Source organism: Bactrocera neohumeralis, unplaced genomic scaffold, assembly GCF_024586455.1.
Source record: "Bactrocera neohumeralis isolate Rockhampton unplaced genomic scaffold, APGP_CSIRO_Bneo_wtdbg2-racon-allhic-juicebox.fasta_v2 cluster11, whole genome shotgun sequence".
Taxonomy (NCBI): domain Eukaryota; kingdom Metazoa; phylum Arthropoda; class Insecta; order Diptera; family Tephritidae; genus Bactrocera; species Bactrocera neohumeralis.
Window position 1 is genome coordinate 3,010,949 of NW_026089624.1, and position 24,846 is coordinate 3,035,794.

Genomic DNA, 24,846 nt, shown 5'->3' on the forward strand with positions numbered 1-24,846 from the left:
ATTATGATAGTATGTCGTATATATATGTACATACATATGTACTTATATAGCATATATTTATACAAACATATTCACATATGAAATTATATTATAGTATTAAACAAAATAAATATTTAAAAAATAGCTCTTTTTCGTACATTAACTACAATTATTGATTTGGAAATAGCATAATTTAATTAGAATATTATCAGTTTTGCATGTATTCATAAAAATACGCGAAATGATAATCATATCAACTAATATGTGATATGATATGATTATTTCTGAGCATAATTTTCAGTGAATGCTCAACTCTGTTCACGCGCCACTGTTAAGATTTCTCCTTCTGATCTTGCTGTGGTGAAACCAGGGTTCTCATTTACTACTCCGTAGCAGCAAAATTTCTAAAATTATTGCTATGCTATCGCTGCCGCTCTCACTTTGTCGGGAGCCGCAGCATAGCCTTAGAATAACAATGTAAAGTATGTGCTCTACTCTGCTCCGAGTTTTGTTAGGTAAAAAACTGTAGCTGGAGCGGGAGCAAAAAATTAAATTCTGCGCTATGCTCTGGCGTAGCGGTAGCAAAAAATTGGGAGCGGTAGCACAGCAGAGCAAATGAAAATTTTCATGTGCTACACCTCCCGAATGTGTTTGTTGTTTTTTTTTTCTTTTTTGCTATTTTCTGGCATAATATTTGAATTAATTTAATAATTCAAACAAAACAATGTTATGTAAATCATTTTGGCACTTGTTGCGTCAAGTGCCTTTATAAATCTAAAATCAAATATTTTAAGAAATATATTAATAAAGTGAATTAGATATTAATTGAATAAATTATAAATTTTCTTTTATTATGTAAAATATTTTGCAATTTTATATTACCAAAAACATCATCTATTCCAAATGTATTACAATACTCAATTACTATGAATTTTCGAAATTAATTTTAACTATGTACACATAGTTTCCTCCTTTATATATACATTAGGGTGTTTTTTTTTGAACTATTAATTTTTTTCAGTCCCGTCACGAAATTTCCTTGGAAATACCCCAAAAAAAAATTTCCTGAAAATTTTAGCCCTAAATATTAACATTAAGAACTGGACCGAGGCATGTAAAAATTTTCCATAGAAAATACACTACAATCCTGATTTTTATCTTTAAATTCCTACAGATCAGAGGTATTTTATGGCATCGCTTTGACTTTAGACGCATGTTTCTCAGAATTGTTCACTCTACAAAAGTGCCCAGAGCAACAAAGTCGAAACTCACACCGGCGAGGTATCTGATTTTTCCGCGAAATTAGCATTTTTTTGTATAACTGACAAGAGCTATAGCGTTTAAAGTCCCGATGCCATAAAATTCCCGCATTTAATTTTTCAAGAGCATTTTTATATGTGCGGAAGAAATTGCGGGAATATAGCGCGGGAATTCCCGCAATTGTTTTATTGAAGGAAACATGAATGACGGGAATTCCCGCAATTTACGCGAATGTGTTAATCCATTGCACTGTGTATTTGCAGATCTATTCTACCATTCCCAATATTTAGTAATTTTATAATTTTTTAGGAAGAATTAGTTTGAAATTGTACTTCAATGAATATTGCAAAGAATCGAAAAGATTTCTGTATATCTAAAATTATAATAAACCTTTTTATCAACACTCCAATTATTCCAACGTTAGATATCGCGTTTGGTTTGTTATGAATGCATTTGCGTCCTTGACCAATAATCTAGCAAAGTATCCGCAGTGCCTTGACGATGAAAATTCCAATCCAATTTTTTGTTGTGATATTAAATATATCGGACGGGCTCGTCTTAAAAAAAAACTACCTGGTTAAGAAGCAAAATCAGTATAACCCATATACTAAGCATGTTTGGAAATGAAAATTTTTACTTATTTCTTTCTAGTTTTGAATTACTAAAATTTTCAAATGATTCTTACATAAATTTTGAACAAATGCTTATGATTTGAAATATAATTTTTGTATTTATAAGCTGCATTGAATTTTAGCATAAAGAGATAACCTGTATCCTATGTCCTTACCCTGCTTCTAAACTACCTCCCCACCAATTTTAAGCCAAATCGGTTCAGCCGTTCTTGAGTTATAAACGATTTTCTTTTATATACCAACTTGTATCATACTTGTAAATGCCAGAAAATAGCAAAAAAGAAAAAAAAAACAACAAACACATTCGGAAGCTGTAGCACACGAAATTTTTCATTTGCTTGCTGTGCTACCGCTCCCACTTTTTGCTACCGCTACGCCAGAGCATAGCGCATAATTTAATTTTTTGCTCCCGCTCCAGCTATAGTTTTTTACCTAACAAAACTCGGAGCAGAGTAGAGCAAATACTTTACATTGTTATGCTAAGGCTATGCTGCGGCTCCCGACAAAGTGAGAGCGGTAGCAAGAGTAAAATGAAATGCTACGAGAGTAGCGTAGTTTTTCAAACGCTGAAATTAAGCAAATAACCATACATCGGATGTTCACGGAGCATAGAGGTTATTTTTAATCTAATAATTACATAACCCGATAACCATCTTACCTTGCATGCCTAATTGAAAATATTTTAAAAATGATTATAAGCTGTTTACGAGAGTTTCAAACCCGCATAGCTGCCGTCTGTAAACTACAAATTTGGATCTGAATAGTTATATGGATAAAGTTAATACTACTACAATAGATCTGGAATCACTATCTAAAATATGAAGACAATACCTAAGAATCCTTGATCCAAATGTAAACAAACTCTTCCTTAAATATAATACCTGCTTATCGAGTTCTGCCCCTCTTGACCGGCTATTTCCGTTTGGTGGAATGATTGTGAGTCCCCATAGGAGGAACTTGAATGACGAACTTTTTGAACAAATAGTAGTTTTAAAATCAGTTATTTTATTTTTAAAACCTATTTGCTTTTTGTATTTAAATACTTTTATTTTAAACTATTTTTCACATCTCTGATAAAATGTCTATATGTCAAAAATGGTTCAACAATTTTTTAGATATCATATATAATACTACATATCGGCCAATATGAGAGTTTTTTTTCAATAAAATTGAGAGTGTGTGTTTTTCTTATAACGGTGCGACTTTGTGCTTATAATGAATAAAATCGGATGAAAACTTGCCCTAGAACCCAAATAACTCACAAGCCTTATGTACATGAAAGTACTTTCCTGACTTTAATTCTTCCTTGTTTGGTTACAGCCCAATTTAGCTCTTTCTTACTTCTTTCAGTTTTCTTTGGTTAAGTTTACTTAGAACAATTGTGCTTCTCTTCTTCTTAATTGGCGTAGACACCGCTTACGCGATTATAGCCGAGTTAACAACAGCGCGCCAGTCGTTTCTTCTTTTCGCTACGTGGCGCCAATTGGATATTCCAAGCGAAGCCAGGTCTTTCTCCACTTGGTCCTTCCAACGGAGTGGAGGTCTTCCTCTTCCTCTGCTTCCTGGAGCCACACTGATAAGGTCCAATCAGTTTGTTGACGGTGGGCTTTAATCTTTCACACAATACGCTCGATAGAACCTTATATGCGATGTTCAGGAGGCTAATCCCACGGTAGTTGGCGCAGATTGTGGGGTCTCCTTTTTTATGGATTGGGCATAGCACACTTAAATTCCAATCGTTGGGCATGCTTTCGTCCGACCATATTTTACAAAGAAGCTGATGCATGCACCCTATTAGTTCTTCGCCGCCGTGTTTGAATAGCTCGGCCGGTAGTCCGTCGGCCCCTGCCGCTTTGTTGTTTTTGAGGCGGGCAATTGCTATTCGAACTTCTTCATGGTCGGGTAATGGAACGTCTGCTCCATCGTCATCGATTGGGGAATCGGGTTCTTCTTCTCCTGGTGTTGTGCGTTCACTGCCATTCAGCAGGCTGGAGAAGTGTTCCCTCCATAATTTAAGTATGCTCTGGGCATCAGTCACTAGATCACCTTTGGGGTTCTACAAGAGTATGCTCCGGTCTTGAAACCTTCTGTAAGCCGCCGCATTTTTTCGTAGAATTTTCGAGCATTACCCCTGTCGGCCAGCTTATCAAGCTCTTCGTACTCACGCATTTCAGCCTCTTTCTTCTTCTGTCTGCAAATGCGTCTCGCTTCCCTCTTCAACTCTCGGTATCTATCCCATCCCGCACGTGTAGTGGTCGATCGTAACGAACAATTGTGCTTACAGACATTAAAATTAATATATACAAGGTCTGTCGCAAAAGAAACAGGACTGTTAAAAAACAAAAACAACAAAAAATTAATATTTTTCAAAAGTTATATTATTTTATTCAAAGTAGTTTCCTTGTACTTCGATGCAGCGTTTAGCCCGGTCAATTAGCATTTCAAATGAGTATTTGAGGTCATTTTTGGGAATGCTCTTGAGAATATCGGTCGTCGCCTTTTGGGTAGCTGAAATGTCCTGAAACCAGTGTCCTTTCATGGGCAAATGAAGTTTTCAAAATAGGTAGAAATCACAGGGTGCCAGATCAGGTGAGTAGGGTGAGTGATTAATGGTTAATATGGAGTTTTTTGTCAAAAAACCAGTGACAAGCGTCGACCGATGACACGGCGCATTATCGTGCAACAGGCGCCAGGACCTCGCCTTACGGTATTGTGATCGAGCACGACGAATGCGTGACAAAATACGCTTCATAACATCAAGGTAAAACACAGCATTAATCGCTTGGTCAGGTGGGACGAACTCTCGGTGTACAATACCCTCGGACTCGTAAAAACAAATAGGCATTTATTTTTGACTTCTGAAGACGACCGACTTCTGATCGTCACAGAGGTCCTCTGGAATCGCTTAAACCACTCATGCACATTATTACGGGATAGGCACTGATCACCATAAACTTGTTTCATCATTTGAAATGTTTCAGTAAACGTTTTCCTAAGTTTAAAACAAAATTTAATATTTGCTCTTTGTTCAAAAAGCTGCTGTCACTTTTTAATCGATAACATCGATTGTAGTTATCCAATTGTCTTAAAGTTTTTACTTTTAATGTCAACAAGAGATCAAACTTTTTATTTCATATACCCACCAATAGGTGGCGCCACCAGAAACAGTTATATTTAAAAAGTTCTGTTTCTTTTGCGGCAGACCTTGTATGTTACATTTACAGTACGGTATACGTAATTTTTTCTCTTTAGCAATGCATTTTTTCAGTCTGATTTGACTGAAAGTATTTAACTGATTGAAGGAAAAATTTTTTTCTATTCTGCTATTGGTTGTAATAATGCCGACAATGGCGTATTTTCGTTATTTCTTTTGAAATACATTTTGTTTCGTATTTCAATTCTTGTATTTCAATGCTTCATTACATACGATCCATTTAATTGTATAAGTATTTTCATTTTCAAATTTTACATATCCAATAAATTTAAAAATGTTGGATATTTGTCTTTTTGTTGCCGACTTTGCCTTTTAACAGCTGTGTTATGCATGTGCCATTCGTAGTGTCAGCCACTACACTTCGTGGACATATATGTACATAAGTATATAAATTATTATGCAATGTTAGTGTTACACTATGCAAAAAATGTACAGCGAATTTGCAATTGCAAATATGCAAGACCATTTGCACCAGATTGTGAATTGCCCTATTATAGTATTAACATCATAGAATTTATTTATAATTAACTAGAGGTTCACGTATTATTGTTACTGATTCATAGAGGTACTATTACTGCCATCTACATATACGATTTCAGTCCCTACCTTTAAAATTTACGTATACAAATTTGCCAACTGAGGAACTATAAGAGAATTGGTTAAAATGATATACTAATTTTTAGGTGAAGCAATTTGTGTTAGTTTAAAAAATAGATCAAAAAGCTTTCCGTGTGTTAATAAAGCATTGCTTTTTGGGGGAAAAATACTCTTGAATGTGGATCTCCACCAGAGAAATCAACCTTTGTAACGAAATTTGCAAAGTTGAAAAGAGGCGAAATGAGCACCGAGGAAAATGAAGGCAGTGGACGCCCTAAAGAGGCGAAAGCTCTGTGCAAAGTGGGTGCCGCGCAAGTTCATAATCAACGAAAACAACGAATTAATGATTCTGAGAAGTGTTTGAGTGCTCTTTAATCGTAATAAAACCGAAATTTTGGTGTGTGACAATAAAAACATGGCTTCATAATTTCACACTGGTGTCCAATCGACAGTCCACCCAGTGGGCTGCACATTATGAATCTGTCTTCAAGCTTGGAAAGACGAAAAGTCGGCTGGCAAGGTTATGACAACAGTGTTTTGGGATGTACGTGGTATAATATTCATCGACTGATTACTGAACCAGTTATAATCCATTGAACTTCGTATTTGGTTGCAGTTCTATTCCCAAAATTGGGAATTGCATTAATATGCTTATTACGGTCAAAGAAGTTCGAAATATTCAATCGCGTACTTTCTCTAAAAAAATTTTACGAAAATCGCTTATTTTTTCTCACGTCAGCTTAAGAGGCTATACCAGTGTGACGTGAGAAAAAATAAGCGATTTTCGTAAAATTTTTTTAGAGAAAGTACGCGATTGAATATTTCGAACTTCTTTGACCGTAATAAGCATATTAATGCAATTCCCAATTTTGGGAATAGAACTGCAACCAAATACGAAGTTCAATGGATTATAACTGGTTCAGTAATCAGTCGATGAATATTATACCACGTACATCCCAAAACACTGTTGTCATAACCTTGCCAGCCGACTTTTTCGTCTTTCCAAGCTTGAAGACAGATTCATAATGTGCAGCCCACTGGGTGGACTGTCGATTGGACACCAGTGTGAAATTATGAAGCCATGTTTTTATTGTCACACACCAAAATTTCGGTTTTATTACGATTAAAGAGCACTCAAACACTTCTCAGAATCATTAATTCGTTGTTTTCGTTGATTATGAACTTGCGCGGCACCCACTTTGCACAGAGCTTTCGCCTCTTTAGGGCGTCCACTGCCTTCATTTTCCTCGGTGCTCATTTCGCCTCTTTTCAACTTTGCAAATTTCGTTACAAAGGTTGATTTCTCTGGTGGAGATCCACATTCAAGAGTATTTTTCCCCCAAAAAGCAATGCTTTATTAACACACGGAAAGCTTTTTGATCTATTTTTTAAACTAACACAAATTGCTTCACCTAAAAATTAGTATATCATTTTAACCAATTCTCTTATAGTTCCTCAGTTGGCAAATTTGTATACGTAAATTTTAAAGGTAGGGACTGAAATCGTATATGTAGATGGCAGTAATAGTACCCTCTATGAATCAGTAACAATAATACGTGAACCTCTAGTTAATTATAAATAAATTCTATGATGTTAATACTATAATAGGGCAATTCACAATCTGGTGCAAATGGTCTTGCATATTTGCAATTGCAAATTCGCTGTACATTTTTTTTGCATAGTGTAACACTAACATTGCATAATAATTTATATACTTATGTACATATATGTCCACGAAGTGTAGTGGCTGACACTACGAATGGCACATGCATAACACAGCTGTTAAAAGGCAAAGTCGGCAACAAAAAGACAAATATCCAACATTTTTAAATTTATTGGATATGTAAAATTTGAAAATGAAAATACTTATACAATTAAATGGATCGTATGTAATGAAGCATTGAAATACAAGAATTGAAATACGAAACAAAATGTATTTCAAAAGAAATAACGAAAATACGCCATTGTCGGCATTATTACAACCAATAGCACAATAGAAAAAAATTTTTCCTTCAATCAGTTAAATACTTTCAGTCAAATCAGACTGAAAAAATGCATTGCTAAAGAGAAAAAATTACGTATACCGTACTGTAAATGTAACATACAAGGTCTGCCGCAAAAGAAACAGAACTTTTTAAATATAACTGTTTCTGGTGGCGCCACCTATTGGTGGGTATATGAAATAAAAAGTTTGATCTCTTGTTGACATTAAAAGTAAAAACTTTAAGACAATTGGATAACTACAATCGATGTTATCGATTAAAAAGTGACAGCAGCTTTTTGAACAAAGAGCAAATATTAAATTTTGTTTTAAACTTAGGAAAACGTTTACTGAAACATTTCAAATGATGAAAAAAGTTTGTGGTGATCAGTGCCTATCCCGTAATAATGTGCATGAGTGGTTTAAGCGATTCCAGAGGACCTCTGTGACGATCAGAAGTCGGTCGTCTTCAGAAGTCAAAAATAAATGCCTATTTGTTTTTACGAGTCCGAGGGTATTGTACACCGAGAGTTCGTCCCACCTGACCAAGCGATTAATGCTGTGTTTTACCTTGATGTTATGAAGCGTATTTTGTCACGCATTCGTCGTGCTCGATCACAATACCGTAAGGCGAGGTCCTGGCGCCTGTTGCACGATAATGCGCCGTGTCATCGGTCGACGCTTGTCACTGGTTTTTTGACAAAAAACTCCATATTAACCATTAATCACTCACCCTACTCACCTGATCTGGCACCCTGTGATTTTTACCTATTTTGAAAACTTCATTTGCCCATGAAAGGACACTGGTTTCAGGACATTTCAGCTACCCAAAAGGCGACGACCGATATTCTCAAGAGCATTCCCAAAAATGACCTCAAATACTCATTTGAAATGCTAATTGACCGGGCTAAACGCTGTATCGAAGCACAAGGAAACTACTTTGAATAAAAAAATATAACTTTTGAAAAATATTAATTTTTTGTTGTTTTTGTTTTTTAACAGTCCTGTTTCTTTTGCGACAGACCTTGTATATATTAATTTTAATGTCTGTAAGCACAATTGTTCTAAGTAAACTTAACCAAAGAAAACTAAAAGAAGTAAGGAAGAGCTAAATTGGGCTGTAATCAAACAAGGAAGAATTAAAGTCAGGAAAGTACTTTCATGTACATAAGGCTTGTGAGTTATTTGGGTTCTAGGGCAAGTTTTCATCCGATTTTATTCATTATAAGCACAAAGTCGCACCGTTATAAGAAGAACACACACTCTCAATTTTATTTAAAAAAAACGCTCATATTGGCCGATATGTAGTATTATATATGATATCTAAAAAATTGTTGAACCATTTTTGACATATAGACATTTTATCAGAGATGTGAAAAATAGTTTAAAATAAAAGTATTTAAATACAAAAAGCAAATAGGTTTTGAAAATAAAATAACTGATTTTAAAACTACTATTTGTTCAAAAAGTTCATCATTCAAGTTCCTCCTATGGGGACTCACAATCATTCCACCAAACGGAAATAGCCGGTCAAGAGGGGCAGAACTCGATAAGCAGGTATTATATTTAAGGAAGAGTTTTTTTACATTTGGATCAAGGATTCTTAGGTATTGTCTTCATATTTTAGATAGTGATTCCAGATCTATTGTAGTAGTATTAACTTTATCCATATAACTAATCAGATCCAAATTTGTAGTTTACAGACGGCAGCTATGCGAGTTTGAAACTCTCGTAAACAGCTTATAATCATTTTTAAAATATTTTCAATTAGGCATGCACGGTAAGATGGTTATCGGGTTATGTGATTATTAGATTAAAGATGCTCCGTGAACATCCGATGTATGGTTATTTGCTTAATTTACAAAAACAGCTGTTCATTGTTTACAATTTTAGTTCAATGAAATTTTTACTTATAAAAAGCCTAAACAAAGTTTAAAAAGCAAAATAATCGAATTTAAAATAAGTTCTGCTATTGAGGAAATGGACTTTATTGAAGGAATGTGCTTATTAAATAATCCGAATTTTAAGGGTTCAAAAAATTCTTTGTATAAAATTTGCAGACATCTTGCGCCCTGAACAGTGTCACAATGCAATGGATGAAGTACTAGGTGAACTGCTGAAGGATATAACTTTAATCACCTGTAATAAACGGGGAGATGAACTACATATTTCGAAATCTATTCATTGCCGAGAAAATGTTCTGTGTTGGTTTGACGATGGAAGATTTTTACAAATGCTGCGCGTTAACAAATGCCAATTCGCTCATCTCCTAGAAATATTTTCAAATGATATGAACTGTACTAATTCAAGTTTACAAATACCTGTAGATTTGCAACTCGCAATCCTATTGCTCCGATTAGGTTCATCGGGTGAAAGTGCTTCTGTACGTAAAATCGCTACAACTTTTGGTGTGGGAGATGGAGGCACATTGACCAATATCAACAAAAGAGTTTTTCCGGCAATTTTGATTAAACTATCCCAATTCATTCATTGGCCTGGACCGGCAGAGCGCCGGGAACTTGTTTTCCAAACATTCTGCGAATTACCATTGACGGTAGCGAGATTAAACTGGCCCAAAAACCGAATAAAAATCATGAGGTGTATTTTTCTCGGCAACGAATATACTCTATCAATTCGCAAGTCGTATGTGGGCAATCCCGGAAGCTACCACGATTCTAAAGTGTTTAGGAAATCTCATATTGGAAGAAATACAACTAGCTTATTTAGTGGAGAAGAGTGGATTGCAAGTGATTCTGCGTATAAGTTGACAAAACATTTAATAACACCATACCGAAGCGATTCTTCTTTAGCAGACTCTGAAAGACAAGCTATATTCAACAAAGTACGCAGCCAGTATCGTGTTAGAGTTGAAAATTGTTTCGGGATTCTTAAAGAAAAGTGTTGTAGTTTGAAACAAATGCGGATAAAAACAAAAGACCGAGAGAGTCAAAAATTTTTTAATAAATGGGTACTTGTCTGCTGTGTGCTGCACAACATACTCTTGAAAGGGCGAGATTCTTCACACTTTGAAAGGCAAAGTGTCGAAGCCCATGAATGACAATATAATGGAGATGCTATTGTTGCACCTACCTCCGAACTAAAAAGACAAGCACTATACAATTTAATTTTTGAATAAAAATTCACATTTTTGTTTTAATAACAAGTAACTGAAAATTATTTATTTGTTTATTGGTTATTATATTATATTATTATTATTATTACTTTTGATGATGTTTGATGCTTTTTGACGCTTTTTATTCCGGTTTTAATTTGCTGATTGTATCTCTGTTAATAGCAGAGCTTCCAATAAGAAAATCTAAACGGAAATGCCATTCGCTTAGTTTTATTTATTTTTTGTGCTACCATTTAGTTGAATTCCAACGTCTTTCTAACACTGGAAATAAGCAAACAACCACATAATCTGTAAACAAGGGCCTAGGTTGGTCAAATTTGGTTATTTTGTCATACCGCATTTTGTTGTTGTTTACTTAATCACATAACCCGATAACCACCTTAGCGTGAACAACCTAAATGAAAATGGATAGAAGATAAACATTGCGATTGTTAGCCGACCATTATTTACAAAACCATTTTTTATTACAAAGTATATCAACGTGTTATTTTTAAAACTTTATCATAACAAAACATCATAACATAAAACTTTTTGTTTTATTGAAAATTTTGAAAACAGCTGTCAGTGTTGCTTGCTTTTCATTCACAGTAGATTAAAGTTGGCAATTTTTTAACAAGTTTGCTAACAATATAATAAAAAACAACATAAGGAAAGAAGAACTAATTAATAAGTTAAGAAATAAAATCTATATATATAAAAAAAGTCGTGCTAGTTACACTATTTATAACTCAAGAATAGCTGAATCGGTTTGGCTAAAAATTGGTGAGGAGGTAGCCTAGAACCAGAGGACGGACATAGGATACTTTTAATATCTTTATGTTAACAATGTTTAATTTATGTATACAATTCATAATTACCAAAATTATATTTGAAATCTTAAGCATGTTTCCAAAATTTACGTAAGAATCATTTGAAAATTTTATTGAAATGAAAGAAATATAAAAAATAACAACAAAGAGCGAATGCCAGAGAACACTAATTTTCATATGCATGCATACTTAGTATAGTATATGGGTTATACTGATTGTCTCTGCTGAACAAGGAAGTCTTTTTTTTAGGACAAAATTTTGAAAACAACTGTCAGTGTTGCCTGCTTTTCATTCACAATAGATTAAAGTTGGACATTTTTAACAATTTTGCTAACAAAAATGCAGCTAACTCTCTAAAATTTTGAGGATTAAATGGGGGTTAGCAATTTCATGTAAAAATTAACTAACGCACGCTCCGAAGTACAGTCGCGGCGGAAGAAAATCAGTCCTATTACATGCCGGACAAAAACTATATACATTAAACTTGTTGGAGGGCGAGGCTACGCCCACTTTTTCAAAAATCTTTACCCACAGGTGCCTCTTGCTACTGGGATCCTCTGTACCGAATTACAGCTTTATGTCTTAATTTAGTGCTTAGTTATGGCTCTTTATAAGTTTTCGGTTCATGGCGATTTGTGTGTGGGGCAGTTGTCTGACAACGCCCATGTACAAACTCGAAATATTTTTTGTAAATACCAAGTTTCATCGAGATATCTCAATTTTTACTTAAGTTACAGCTTGAACTGGCGGACGGACGGACAGGCAGACAGTCAACCGGATTTCAATTTTTCTCGTCATCCTGATGATTTATATACATATATTTAACCCTATATCTATCTCAATTAGTTTTATGTTATACGTACAACCATTAGGTGAAGAAAACTTTAGAACTCTGTAGCAACTGCTTGCAAGAGTATTAAAATGAAACACTATTTTGGTATGTCCGCGCATAGCCCCGAACCACAGCACGGAAAGACGTGAAAATTTGCTCGGATATGCCTTTATTCCGGGAGAAGGCCCTAACGGTGGCCTTTTTATAGCAAAATTACCCTCGATTTCGCAATTTTTGTATGTACATATACTATATATTTATAACTCAAGAACGGCTGAACCGATTTGGATGAAAATTGGTGATGAGGTTGCTTGGAACCTCGGGACGGGCCTATACTACTTTCTATGGTTTTATGTTAAAAATAACAACAATTCATTAAACAAAACCAGTTATATTTCAAAACATAAGCATGTGTTCAATATTCATGTAAGAATCATTTCAACAGTTTTTTCTTCAAAAATACAAAATAAAATCACCCAGCTACTGGCAGGGTACAGTGGTTTTTGCTTACATACACATACTAAAAGATGAATTTCACTTTCAGCGATTCGAAAAACAGAATAAGAGAAAAGGTTTAACCATAATTTGAGACTGTTATTCAAAGAAGCATATGCATATGTATGTGTGTAACGATATACGATGCAGAAGCAGAGACAAGCAGCGAGCGGAGCCGCGGATTCACACTAGTATACATATAAAAATTAATCCCTTGGACACGGCATCACTACGCGTAAACGGCTGGCACAGGCTGACAGACAGACGGATGGACAGACGAACAAAGTGATCCTATAAGAGTTCCGTTTTTATTTTGTTTGAGGTATGGTAAAAATTAAGAACGGTGCTTGATAAAATAAAGAAATTGTAAACTCAACGGCAACATTTGCTTTTTCTACTACAGGACAACGTCTGTCGTAAGCAGTTAGTGTATAATAAATAATAGCTTATAGTGCAGATTAAGGGTTAGTAAATAAATTTATTGTTTCAATAAAAACGTAAAATCCATGAACTATAGAATAACATCGATTGGGCACGAATAATGCGATATTGTGATCAACTATTGTCGGACGATATCGGTTAAATTGTATTTTAGGTTAGGCTTGTAAAAATAGCAATGACTAGGTTCTTCATGCTTAGTTAAAAATTATTTATAAAAGTAATGAATTACTTGCATTTAATTTATTTATATCTAGCAAGCGAATTTATATCCAGGAAAACCTCGAAAAAACTAATAATCAACACACGGACACGTCTTGGGCCTCAAGTTTGTTTGAGGATGGTTTGTCAGTTGACTGACGCCAAATGTTTTTGTTTTGGCTCGCACGGGCCGCAATGTTGACATTATTGTTCTATAGTCCAGTGAAAATAGACTGGAATACCTGCAGTGCATTAATTCCCAACAAGGGGGATTTTTGTGCAGGCCTTGGATCCGTCGTTACAAATGGCATGTCAAAAGTCCCCATCGATCCCACATGTGCGTGGTTTTTTATTCGAGGTCAAAGGTCACACATTTACGTTTTTTCCGTATATCTCTGAAACAATGAGAGCTACTCAAAAATGGTTCAAACAAAATTTATAGATCATAAAATTGTCTACAAAAAAGATCGTTTTCGAGATATCGTGACTTTAGACCGCAGGAAAGCCGTATTTTCGACTATATGCACATATTTCCGTACCACCTCTGAGATAATGTACACGGCGCTTTTTTTAACGTGGTTTCCTCAGTAGGAATACTCCACAATATATTTTGATCTAAAGAATGTAATCGGACACTCTTTTATTGATGAAATTTTATTTTTTATTATAATTTAATGGAAATTTTAACAGCAAGAAAATTACATCATCATTTATCATCAAATTCTTCATAGTCTCTCGTTTCTTCCTCTTTACTGTCTTTTTCCTCTTAAAATAAAGTTGTGTAGATAGTATTGTAGTTACTTGCTGGTTGATGAATGAGTGGTAAAAAGAGAATTTCAGAAATGTTCAATGTAACCGTTCCAACCAGGTAATAGTAAATCTTTTCATTTTCCATACAACCACAAAATATCAACTTTTTTCAGTAAACTGCTGTGCTACTTTCATAATCGAAATTTTGTGCAGCTATTTTACTATACCCAACTGCACCATCATTTTGAAGGATTTTGATTTGACTTTTATCGGTAGATGAGCTTTGGCTGCAAAATCTTTCGCTGAAAGGACTTTGTTTACTCGTGATATGGGTTTTTCGGCTATAACTGCTGCTTTTGGAGTTATAATATGAATGATACCCATTATGTGGAGCGTGTTGTGACCGTTTAGAGCAGTGTTTCCCAAAGTGGGCGATAACGCCCCCTTGTGGGCGCTGCAGGTGTCAAGGGGGGTGGTAGTTGATACATCTGTCCTATTTTATTGGATATAGAAAAAATGAAAATCATGTCAATCGGTCCCTCCGTTTAATAAGCAAAGTAGACACAAACAAACAAATAAAAAGGCAACATACACACTTTCGCATTTTAATAGTTATTAGTACTCGTAGATATCTATCAGGTTTTAACAAGTTTTTGTTAAATAACCCAAATTGTGCATTCCTGTATCAATCGGCTGGTTCATTGAATACTTGTTCGGACTTGTTGTGTACGATTGAGCGTCGAATGAGATAAACGAGTTTATGTGTGTTTGTTTTATATTATTTTATTTTATTATTTATTTATTATTTGTTTTATTTTCATTTGTGGTCTTGCGCGCAATAGATGAGCAGTACTTACGCCTCCTTTACATTACTCGCGAAGTTGAACGTATTTCTCAAAGCTAAACAATCAGGGGTGTTGTGGAATCCAAGACAGAATTGCTTAGCTGTCAGAATTGCAAACCAATTCTGATTTTGAATGGTGTCACAGAATCTGATTGGATTTTTGTCTTTTTGAACATACGCAAAACCAATATTCGAATTAGCTGTGTACTAATGTGACCAAACTTGCAAATGAATACATTTGGAAGCAATACTATTAAAGTTTTTGATGAGTTCCGAATTAAAGAAAGATTTTAAAAGATAACATTTATAGAATGAATTTATAGATGACAATCCGAAATATTGTCGAAGCTAGAAGGAAAATAGTGACCGAGCGATATATGAGCGCTTGGGCAGAAAGCGAAAACTTTGACTCGGTTTTTCATTTTTACGATTTTTCTTAATTGGCGGACAGGATTGAAAAAAACTAAACGTATGGAAATGGAGAAAAGTTTATTAACTTTGGCATTAAATTATCTTCTATTTAAACTAAAAAAGTTAAGAAAATTTAAGTTTGAACATATGTTTAAGCAATATAAAGTAACAAATTTTTTAGTCAAAACCACTTTTTAAAAAATTTAGAATTTTATTTTTCAAAATTTTCCTCGTTTAATTGCGACCTGCATAATTTCCGCCGTCCGACAAATGCACACGCGAGATGCATCGGGCAATTGCTTCCCTAAGGCACAATATCAAAGAATTCTTGTCCAAAAAATTTTCGGGTGATGTTTAAATATATAACTATAAACCCTAGAAATTTCGCTTTAATCAATTATTTCCTTCCCTCCCTTCCCATGAAGCCTCTAAAGCGGCTCCCCCTTAAATATCCGCATTTTTTTCCAAAACTCAATAATTGAGACATTTCGTACTTTATTCTTATGTTTTCTCATATAGAAATAAAGATAAATCAATTCGTAACAATAAAATAACTCGATTTCTTAATTTACATTTCAAATCTGTGTGCGACTATCTTCTTGCTTTGTTTCTGACAGCGAAACCGATAAAATTGGTTTCTGTGACATACAAAACCGATACAAATTCTGTTTCGAATATCAAACCAATAATGTCTGAATTCATGACACCTACTACTTTTTTTGATCGGTTTCAATTCTGATTCCGACAACTATCAGATTCCACAACACCCCTGAATGTCGGAAGTAAAAACGAAGAGACGGCAATACTGTGCGGAATATATTAAATTCGGATTCATTGAAAGTCCTACAAGCCCATCGTCGCCTTTGTGTCTTCTATGCCTATGAATGAAGCAATGAAGCCTTCAAGACTGCAAGGTCATTTGAATAAAATGCATCCAGATAAGAAAGAGAAGAATGTAGCATATTTTCGAGACCTAGAGGAGAATGATAATACTCAGCCAAGTGTAGCAAAACTATTTTCGGCGGCTGCTAAGCAAGATGACGACGGACTTCGAGCTTCGTACAATATCTTTTTGTTAATTGCTCAAAAATGCAAACCACATAACATGGGAGAAGAGTTAATATTGCCAGCAATAAATGAAGTAATAACTACCGTGCTTCATAAACCGGCCGCAGATGTTATCCGAAAAATTCCTTTGAATAATAATTCTGTGCAAAGACGAATTGATGAAATGAGGACAAGCCAATTCTCAATCCAGCTCGATGAGTCCACTTTACCAACTAATGAAGCATTGTTGTTGTCTTACGTGAGGTTTATTAAAGATGAGAAAATATGTGAAGAACTATTATTTGCTAGAAATTAAGAGACAGATACAAAAGGCGAAACCATATTTAATATATTGGAAAAGTTTTGCGATGAGAAAGAAATTCCTTTGAAAAATAGTATTTCAGTTGCTACGGATGGCGCTCCGGCTATGATAGGGTGCTATAAAGGCTTAATAGCGCACTTAAAAAATAAAATTCCAGATGTCCATGGCGAACATTGCGTTATTCACAGACAACATTTAGTTGCTAGAAACTTAAGTGAAAAACTATTTCAATCACTGCAATATGTGATCAAAGCAGTCAATAAAATCCGCAACAGCTCTTTGAATAATAGATTATTTCATCAGCTTTGTGTTACTAATGACGAGGATTTCAACCGTTTGTTGTTTTATACTGAAGTTCGTTGGCTATCAAGAGGCAATTGTCTGACTCGATTCTACAACCTGTTTGACTCTGTTATAGACTTCTTGGAAACTAAAGATACAGAATTTCAAGTCAAGCTCATAACATCAAAGAATGATATAGCTTACATGACAGACCTGTTTGTATAAATTGTTCAACGACATGAATCTCCAACTGCAAGGCGATAAACTAAATTTAATTAAAACAAAAAACGTCGTTGCTGCTTTCGCAGCCAAACTGCTTCTACACAAAAAGAATCTGGGCAGACGTGAGTTTCACAATTTTCCGAATTTATCAGTATCATGCAGTAACGACGAATTGTTTGCCTAGTGCCAACATTTGGAAAACCTCCAAATTGACTTCACCGAACGATATCAGGAAATTTTGAACTTGGAAATACCAGACAGGGTGTTGGATCCGTTTTCAAATGTCAACACAGCAATGTCACCTCAGCTGGAAGAAGAACTTATAGAATTGACAAAAAACGAGGAAATAAAAATCAAGTTCAAAAATGGTTACCAAGAATTTTGGTTACAAAAACCGATCTCGCAATTGTACCCTGGATTGTGGTCAATCGTTCAACGATTATTGATAGCATTCCCATCGTTATATTTGTGTGAACGTGGATTTAGTACTGTGACAACACTACTTACTAAAATAGAAATCGTTTGCTTGTTACCGAACGTGGCGACTTGCGACTGTTCTTAAGTAAATTGGGACCTGATATTAACAAACTTATTAAACAGCATCAGATTCATCCTTCACATTAGTTTTTATATATGGATCGATTATTTTAGTTTTATTTTTAATAAAAGATTCTCTGTTTTAATACTATAAAGTTGTGTTTCAATAATCATTCTTGTTAGCAGGTGGAGCCCGTAAGAGTTAACTTGAGACCTAAGCGCCGTTTTATGTTGCCTACTGCGCTCAGGTTTTAAGTTGCTGGTTATAGTAAAAGTTTCGTTTAGAATTCTCCGTTAATATACATATATAGGTCACAATAATTAATTTGAAGTTATAGTGGTTTTTAAACAGGTGAAAAAATGAGGGCGCTAAAGAAATATTTGTTCTCAAAGTAGGCCGTAGACAAAATAAGTTTGGGAACCACTGGTTTAGAGTATGTACATTGAGGTCAGCATTGTCTGCAGCATATTGAATAATTGTTCCAGTTTCTGGCAGTAGAATATAAGGTGGACGATGAAGAACTGATGCTGCCTCTTACATCACAGTTTCATTATACCATGCACACAAACCAAAAGATGAAAAAATTTGAATAAGACGTTTTGATCCAAATCGTCGATGAAAAAACACAGACAGACCCAATTGTATCTGTGATTTGAAAGACCTAGACCGAACAGCAGCCACAATACAGCGGCTGAATTTATACATAAAAAATCAAAAAGTCTTGCGGTATTTTCGCTAGTTGGCGCTGAAAGCGCGTAGTTCTAGTTTTATTCGTCGCATCGGGTCATGCTATACCTTTTTGGAAAGCTCATTTCACGCGCTAACTCGTGTTTGATTGATTGTCGTTTTTTTTAAGTCGTTCGTGAGTTATAGCGTCGCAAACATGGAGCAAAATAAAGAGAAAATACGGCATATTTTACAGTACTACGAGTACTACGATAAAGGCAAAAATGCATCTCAAGCCGCCAATAAAATTTGTGCAGTTTATGGAACCGATACAGATTCCATTTTCACCGCACAGCGATGGTTTCAACGTTTTCGTTCTTGTGTAGAGGTAGTCGAAGATGCGCCACGCTCCGGAAGGCCTGTCGTCAAAAATTGCGATCAAATCGCTGAATTGGTCGAAAGAGACCGGCATAGTAGCAGCCGTAGCATCGGTCAAGAGCTGGGCATGAGTCATCAAAAATTCATTTCAATTTCAATAAAAATAAAAAAAAATCAATAAAAAGACCGCAAACCTTTTTTGACAATCCTGAACAGGGTATATTAAGTTTGTCACGAAGTTTGTAACACCCAGAAGGAATCGTCGGAGACCTTATAAAGTATATATATAAGTAACCAGTATGTCGAGCTGAGTCGATTTAGCCATGTCCGTCTGTCTGTCCGTCTGTCTGTCTGTATATATATGAACTAGTCCCTCAGTTTTTAAGATATCGCTTTGAAATTTTGCAAACGTCATTTTCTCTTCAAGAAGCTGCTCACTTGTCGGAATGGCCGATATCAGACCACTATAACATATAGCTGCCATACAAACTGAACGATCGGAATCAAATGCTTGTATGGAAAACTTTCACAATTGACAAGATATATTCACGAAATTTAGTACAGATTATTTTCTAAGGCACCAATGTAATCTCCGAAGAAATTGTTCAGATCGGTTAACTATACAAACTGAACGATCGGAATCAAGTTCTTGTATGGACAACTTTCACATTTGACGAGATATATTCACGAAATTTGGTATATATTATTTTCAAAAGCAACAATGTAATCTCCGAAGAAATTGTTCAGATCGGTTAACTATAGCATATAGCTGCCATGCAAACTGAACGATCGGAATCAAGTTCTTGTATGGACTACTTTCACATTTGATAAGATATATTCACGAAATTTGGTATATATTATTTTCTAACGCAACAAAGTAATCTCCGAAGAAATTGATAAGATCGGTTAACTATAGCATATAGCTTCCATACAAACTGAACACACAGTTACTAACAGAAATGCACCTTTGAAGGGTATTTAGCTTCGGTGCAACCGAAGTTAACGTTTTTTTTTGTTTTTCAAAATTATTTGCTCTAACAAATAAGTCAAAGATTCTAGAATATCCCTATTATTATCTTCGAACATATGAGTAGTACTTTAACTTGAGTTTTGACTTAATTGCTCTATTGTCAATCGATGGTTCTTTGCAAATATCTTTCAATTCTTGTATTGAAAATTGACAATCATGATGATTTTCAATAAATGCAAATATTTCTTTCATCGCTGAAGTAATAGAACCACTTTCAGAATGACCGATTTTACCTCCACTAATGGTTTTCAGAAACGAAGTGTAACAATCACTGTGGTACTTAGCCTCTACAGCAACTAAGTCAAATTCATACTGCATGCGGGCAATGACACTTCTTGCTAACTCATCAGAACCAGTCTGAGCTTCCTTCAAGATAGTTTTCTTGAAGTCAAGGGTTGAAACTTGAGACACTCTCCGTCGAAGATGCTGAGCCTTTTTTATTTCAGCTATTTTATCTGCTTCATTATCAGACAACAAACAGTTCTTCTTGAAACAACAAGACTATTCATTACCTCGTGCTCTTCTACGAGGAGGACTAATCCCAGATGTGGTGGATTCATTGCAAATGAAGCAAACTTCTGACATTTTTACAAAATTTTGTAACGGCACGGTTAAAAAAGAGAATATAATTCACAAAAACGTCTATGACGTCTGACTGCATTTACTAAGGCTATGTTCTTCGGGAAAAGCAGGTATACGATGGGTTCGACCCGAAAAATGGAGAGTCGCAGACAGATGTTTCCAAAGGCCAACAGCCCAATGGAATTAAGGACGGACGATGACTCAATCAGAATTGTATATTTTTCACTTACCTGTGTGCATGGAGCAAATAAAACTATGTTCTAATGTTTTTTGTTCAAATGGTTATCCCGATGTTGCATACTGGCCACATATGAGTCCATATATGTTTAAAATAGGCATAATTCGAGAACAGTGCACCGTAGAAGAAAATGTGTTCAGATCTTTTTCCTAGACAATTTTATGATCTACAAATTTTGTTTGAACCATTTTTCGGTAGCTCTCATTGTTTCAGAGATATAGGCAAAAAACGCAAATTTGTGACCTTTGACCTCGAATAAAAAACAAGGCACAAGTGGGATCGATGGGGAATTTTGACATGAAATTTGTAATGACGGATCCAAGGATCTATAATTGACAATGACAACACTACGATCACGATTATTGCGTTCTTAAATAAGGTAATCTTGGTTTTAAGAATAAAAAATAGGAAAAAAGAATTAAAAATGTAACAAAACTTTGGTCCACATGTTTGGTATCTGAGGGTTGTAAAAGTTTTGGTTCGATTTGAAAAATGTTTGGTCATAATGTGGCGCACTAATCACGAAAAGTTTTATCCCGATATATCAGTGCTGCTAGATTTGCATGCTGGAATGTGAAAGAATCAGATGGAATTCTAAATTGTGTTATATGAGAAGTAGGCGTGATTGTAGACCGATTTTGTTGTTTTCACACAGGAATACAATGGTAATAACTTTTATCCTATATATACTTTTACCTATAAAGTCATCCTAGGCCTAAAATTTAATGTCTTCGGCATATTTATTTATCGATTTTTCGGCTTTAAGTATTTCTAAATCGAACTGTTGTATTCATCCATTTTGACTATGTCGGTTGTGGCACTTAAAAGATTTTCCTTAACTATATATGTATGTATACATTAAACCTCTTAGAAGGCGGGGCAGGGCCCACTTTTTAATTTCTTATCCCGCAGGTGTCCCTTACTACTGTGATCGCTTGAGCCAAATTTTGATTTAGTATTTTTATAGACTTTCGTGTGATGACGTTTTGTGGGCATGTAAGTGGTCCGATTACGCTCACCCATTTCATAAAGATATCTTTATTTTTATTCATTTTATCGCTTGCCCAGACGGACGAACAGACAGACAGTCATTCGGATTTAAAATCGTCTTATCATCCTGATCATTTGTATGTATGTATAACCCTATATTTATCTCCATTATTTTTAGGTGATACAAACAACCGTTGGGTGAAAAAAACTGTTATACTTTGTAGCACCATGTTGCAAGAGTATAATAAACAAGGAAAGAAATCTAAACTAAACCACTGTGGAAATCGGGTTAAAGATTTACTAAAATTTTGATTAACGATTTTTTAATATTTCACGTGTACAAAACAGTCACACGCGTATCCGGTGTAATAGAGCTATTTGCGCTAAAGTGCTGACTTTGAGTAAAACCCTTATTCCAAGCAATTGCCAATCCTCACACGTTAGTCTGAATAACCAAATACAGAAACATTTTTGACAAAAGCATGAAGAAAATTAATTTTTAAAACCGTGTATGAAAATGAAAAGCGTACATATTTTTATTTAATTTATAAAAGCTATCCCTCTTCTCAAATATTACTAATATGTAGCTATGTATTTTTAACTGATTTATTATTGCTCATTTCAGATGTACTGATGGCATTCTCTTTGTAGTCGATTCAGTTGATGTTGAGCGTATGGAGGAAGCTAAAATGGAACTTATGAGAACCGCAAAGTGCCCTGACAATCAAGTAAAGTTTAATATAACTTTGTATAGAAAAGCTCCTAATTATTATATTTAGGGTGTTCCTGTACTGATATTAGCTAACAAACAAGATTTACCTGGTGCTTGTAATCCTAAGGAATTAGAAAAATTATTAGGACTTCATGAACTATTACATCCAGCTATTAATACGCAAAATACAAGACCGAGCTCATCATCAACTGGTAGTATTGTGTGTAGCAGCAGTACAATTAGTATGAATACGTTTGGTAAAACTATGACACCCACATCGCAGCACAACATTAAAATGTTTAGTAACAGTGGTGGAAACAGTAACCAATTCTGCGAATCGTCATCAGTGGCAGCAGTTGCAGAATTAAGAACTGACCAAGAATCCGAAAATAGCGATGGAATTAGTAATACTACTAATATATACACATCATTTTTGTCGACAGCTCGCGACAAACATTTGTTGTCATGTGGATCCTCACAACCTTCAGTAGTGACAACTCCGACTGCTACAGCTGTTAATGCACTAATGCAGCCAAAATCAATGACCAAATCAATCAGCTATTCAGCACCATCACACCAATTTAAAGGTTGGTATATTCAACCAGCCTGTGCCATAACTGGAGAAGGTTTACAAGAAGGTTTTGAAGTACTTTATGAAATGATTTTGAAACGGCGGAAACTCAATAAAATGTTTAAGAAAAAACGGTAATAACTTTGTAAAAATTTTCTTACGATATTTGTCGTAGCTTAGGTTTTCTTAAATTCTATTACATATTCGGAATTTTGAAAAACCGTAGGGTATACATAAGTGCATACTGAGAAATCTTGTGCTATATGTTATACCAAAACATCAAATTGTATATTGAATGCTTACAATGGCACCTTAAATTTTGTTTACAGTGTTGTAATTATAGTTCAATAGAATATTTTTGATTAAGTAGCAAATATAATTAACGTAAAATAACTTTTGTATGAATAACAAATGATAAATACAGACTTTAATAAAACATTTTAAATCAATTTTGAAATATATTCTGTACATATAATATTACTTAAAATCGAAATGAAAAAGTACACAAATAAATTTTGATGGATGGAAGTTGAATATGAAATATATGGCACAAAGACTGGGAAATACGAGTTATGTCTAATTGTCAAAATCATAAAGGGAGTAACGAAACGGTACTACACTTCTTATGGTTGCCTTACTCTATGACAAACCACACATCAAAATCTTGAAATCCACTAGGTACCAAACCTTGAATGCCTAATCTACAAAAAAAGATAAGTAGTTTCATTGAGGGCATCAAATGGTTTCAGCAATATGATGAATCATGATATCAGAAAGGACTCACCATAGTGTATCAAATGGCGCATAATTGATTTCAAAGGAGGCGCATCCCAACCTTCCTTCCACCAAAATCCTTTATTTTAGTTAGTGTTAATAGTTTGAATCACGTCACTGTTGACAGTCATAACTTCGAAGTTGTAGATAATTTCGTCTATCTTGCAACGAGTGTAAACACGACCAACAATGTCAGCCTGGAAATCCAACGAAGGATAACTCTTGCCAACAGGTGCTACTTCGCACTGAATAGGCAATTGAGAAGTAAAGTCCTCTCTCCACTAACAAAAACCAAACTCTATAAGTCACTCATAATTCCCGTCCAGCTATATGGTGCGGAGGCTTGGACGATGACAACAACAAGTTTTGCGAAAATTTTATGGCCATGAGATATATGACGACATTGACATAGTTCAGCGAATTAAAAGACAGCGGCTACGCTGGCTAGATCATGTTGTCCGAATGGACAAAAACACTCCACCTCTGAAATTACTCGACGCAGTACCCGCCGGAGGAAGTAGAGGAAGGGAAGACCTCACTCTGTTGGAAGGACCAGGTGGAGAAGGACCTGGCTTCGCTTGGAATATCCAATTGGCGCCACGTAGCGAAAAGAAGAAACGACTGGCGCTTCTTCTTTACTGGCGTAGGCACCGCTTACGCGATTATAGCCGAGTTAACAACAAAAGCTACTTGATACATATAGACGGAGAGGTAGGTAGGTAGGTAGGTAGGAGTGCAGCCCTATCGGGCTGAATTAGCCCTTGATGTGCCATTTTGATACACTATTCGTAGAACCTCCTGTATCTGCTATTACGTTTCACCTTCTCTCTCAAACCATTTTGAGGTTTCGATGAAACTATTTATGTCTGATATGCTTTTAGTGAAAATCCATTCAAGGCTTGGTGCTTGATGGATTCC

The 24,846-nt window shown here is 35.1% G+C and overlaps 2 protein-coding genes across 2 annotated transcripts in view; one reads left to right on the forward strand and one right to left on the reverse strand.

Annotated features, from left to right (window-relative positions):
- Positions 1 to 24,846, reverse strand: part of LOC126765675 (uncharacterized) — a 784,771-nt gene that overhangs the window by 596,243 nt on the left and 163,682 nt on the right. The window lies entirely within an intron of this gene.
- LOC126765739 (uncharacterized) lies at positions 22,475 to 23,603 on the forward strand. The gene is made up of 2 exons (XM_050483477.1): positions 22,475 to 22,599; positions 22,651 to 23,603. The coding sequence occupies exons 1-2, from the start codon at positions 22,546 to 22,548 to the stop codon at positions 23,290 to 23,292; spliced, it is 696 nt and encodes a 231-aa protein (XP_050339434.1). The 5' UTR covers positions 22,475 to 22,545; the 3' UTR covers positions 23,293 to 23,603.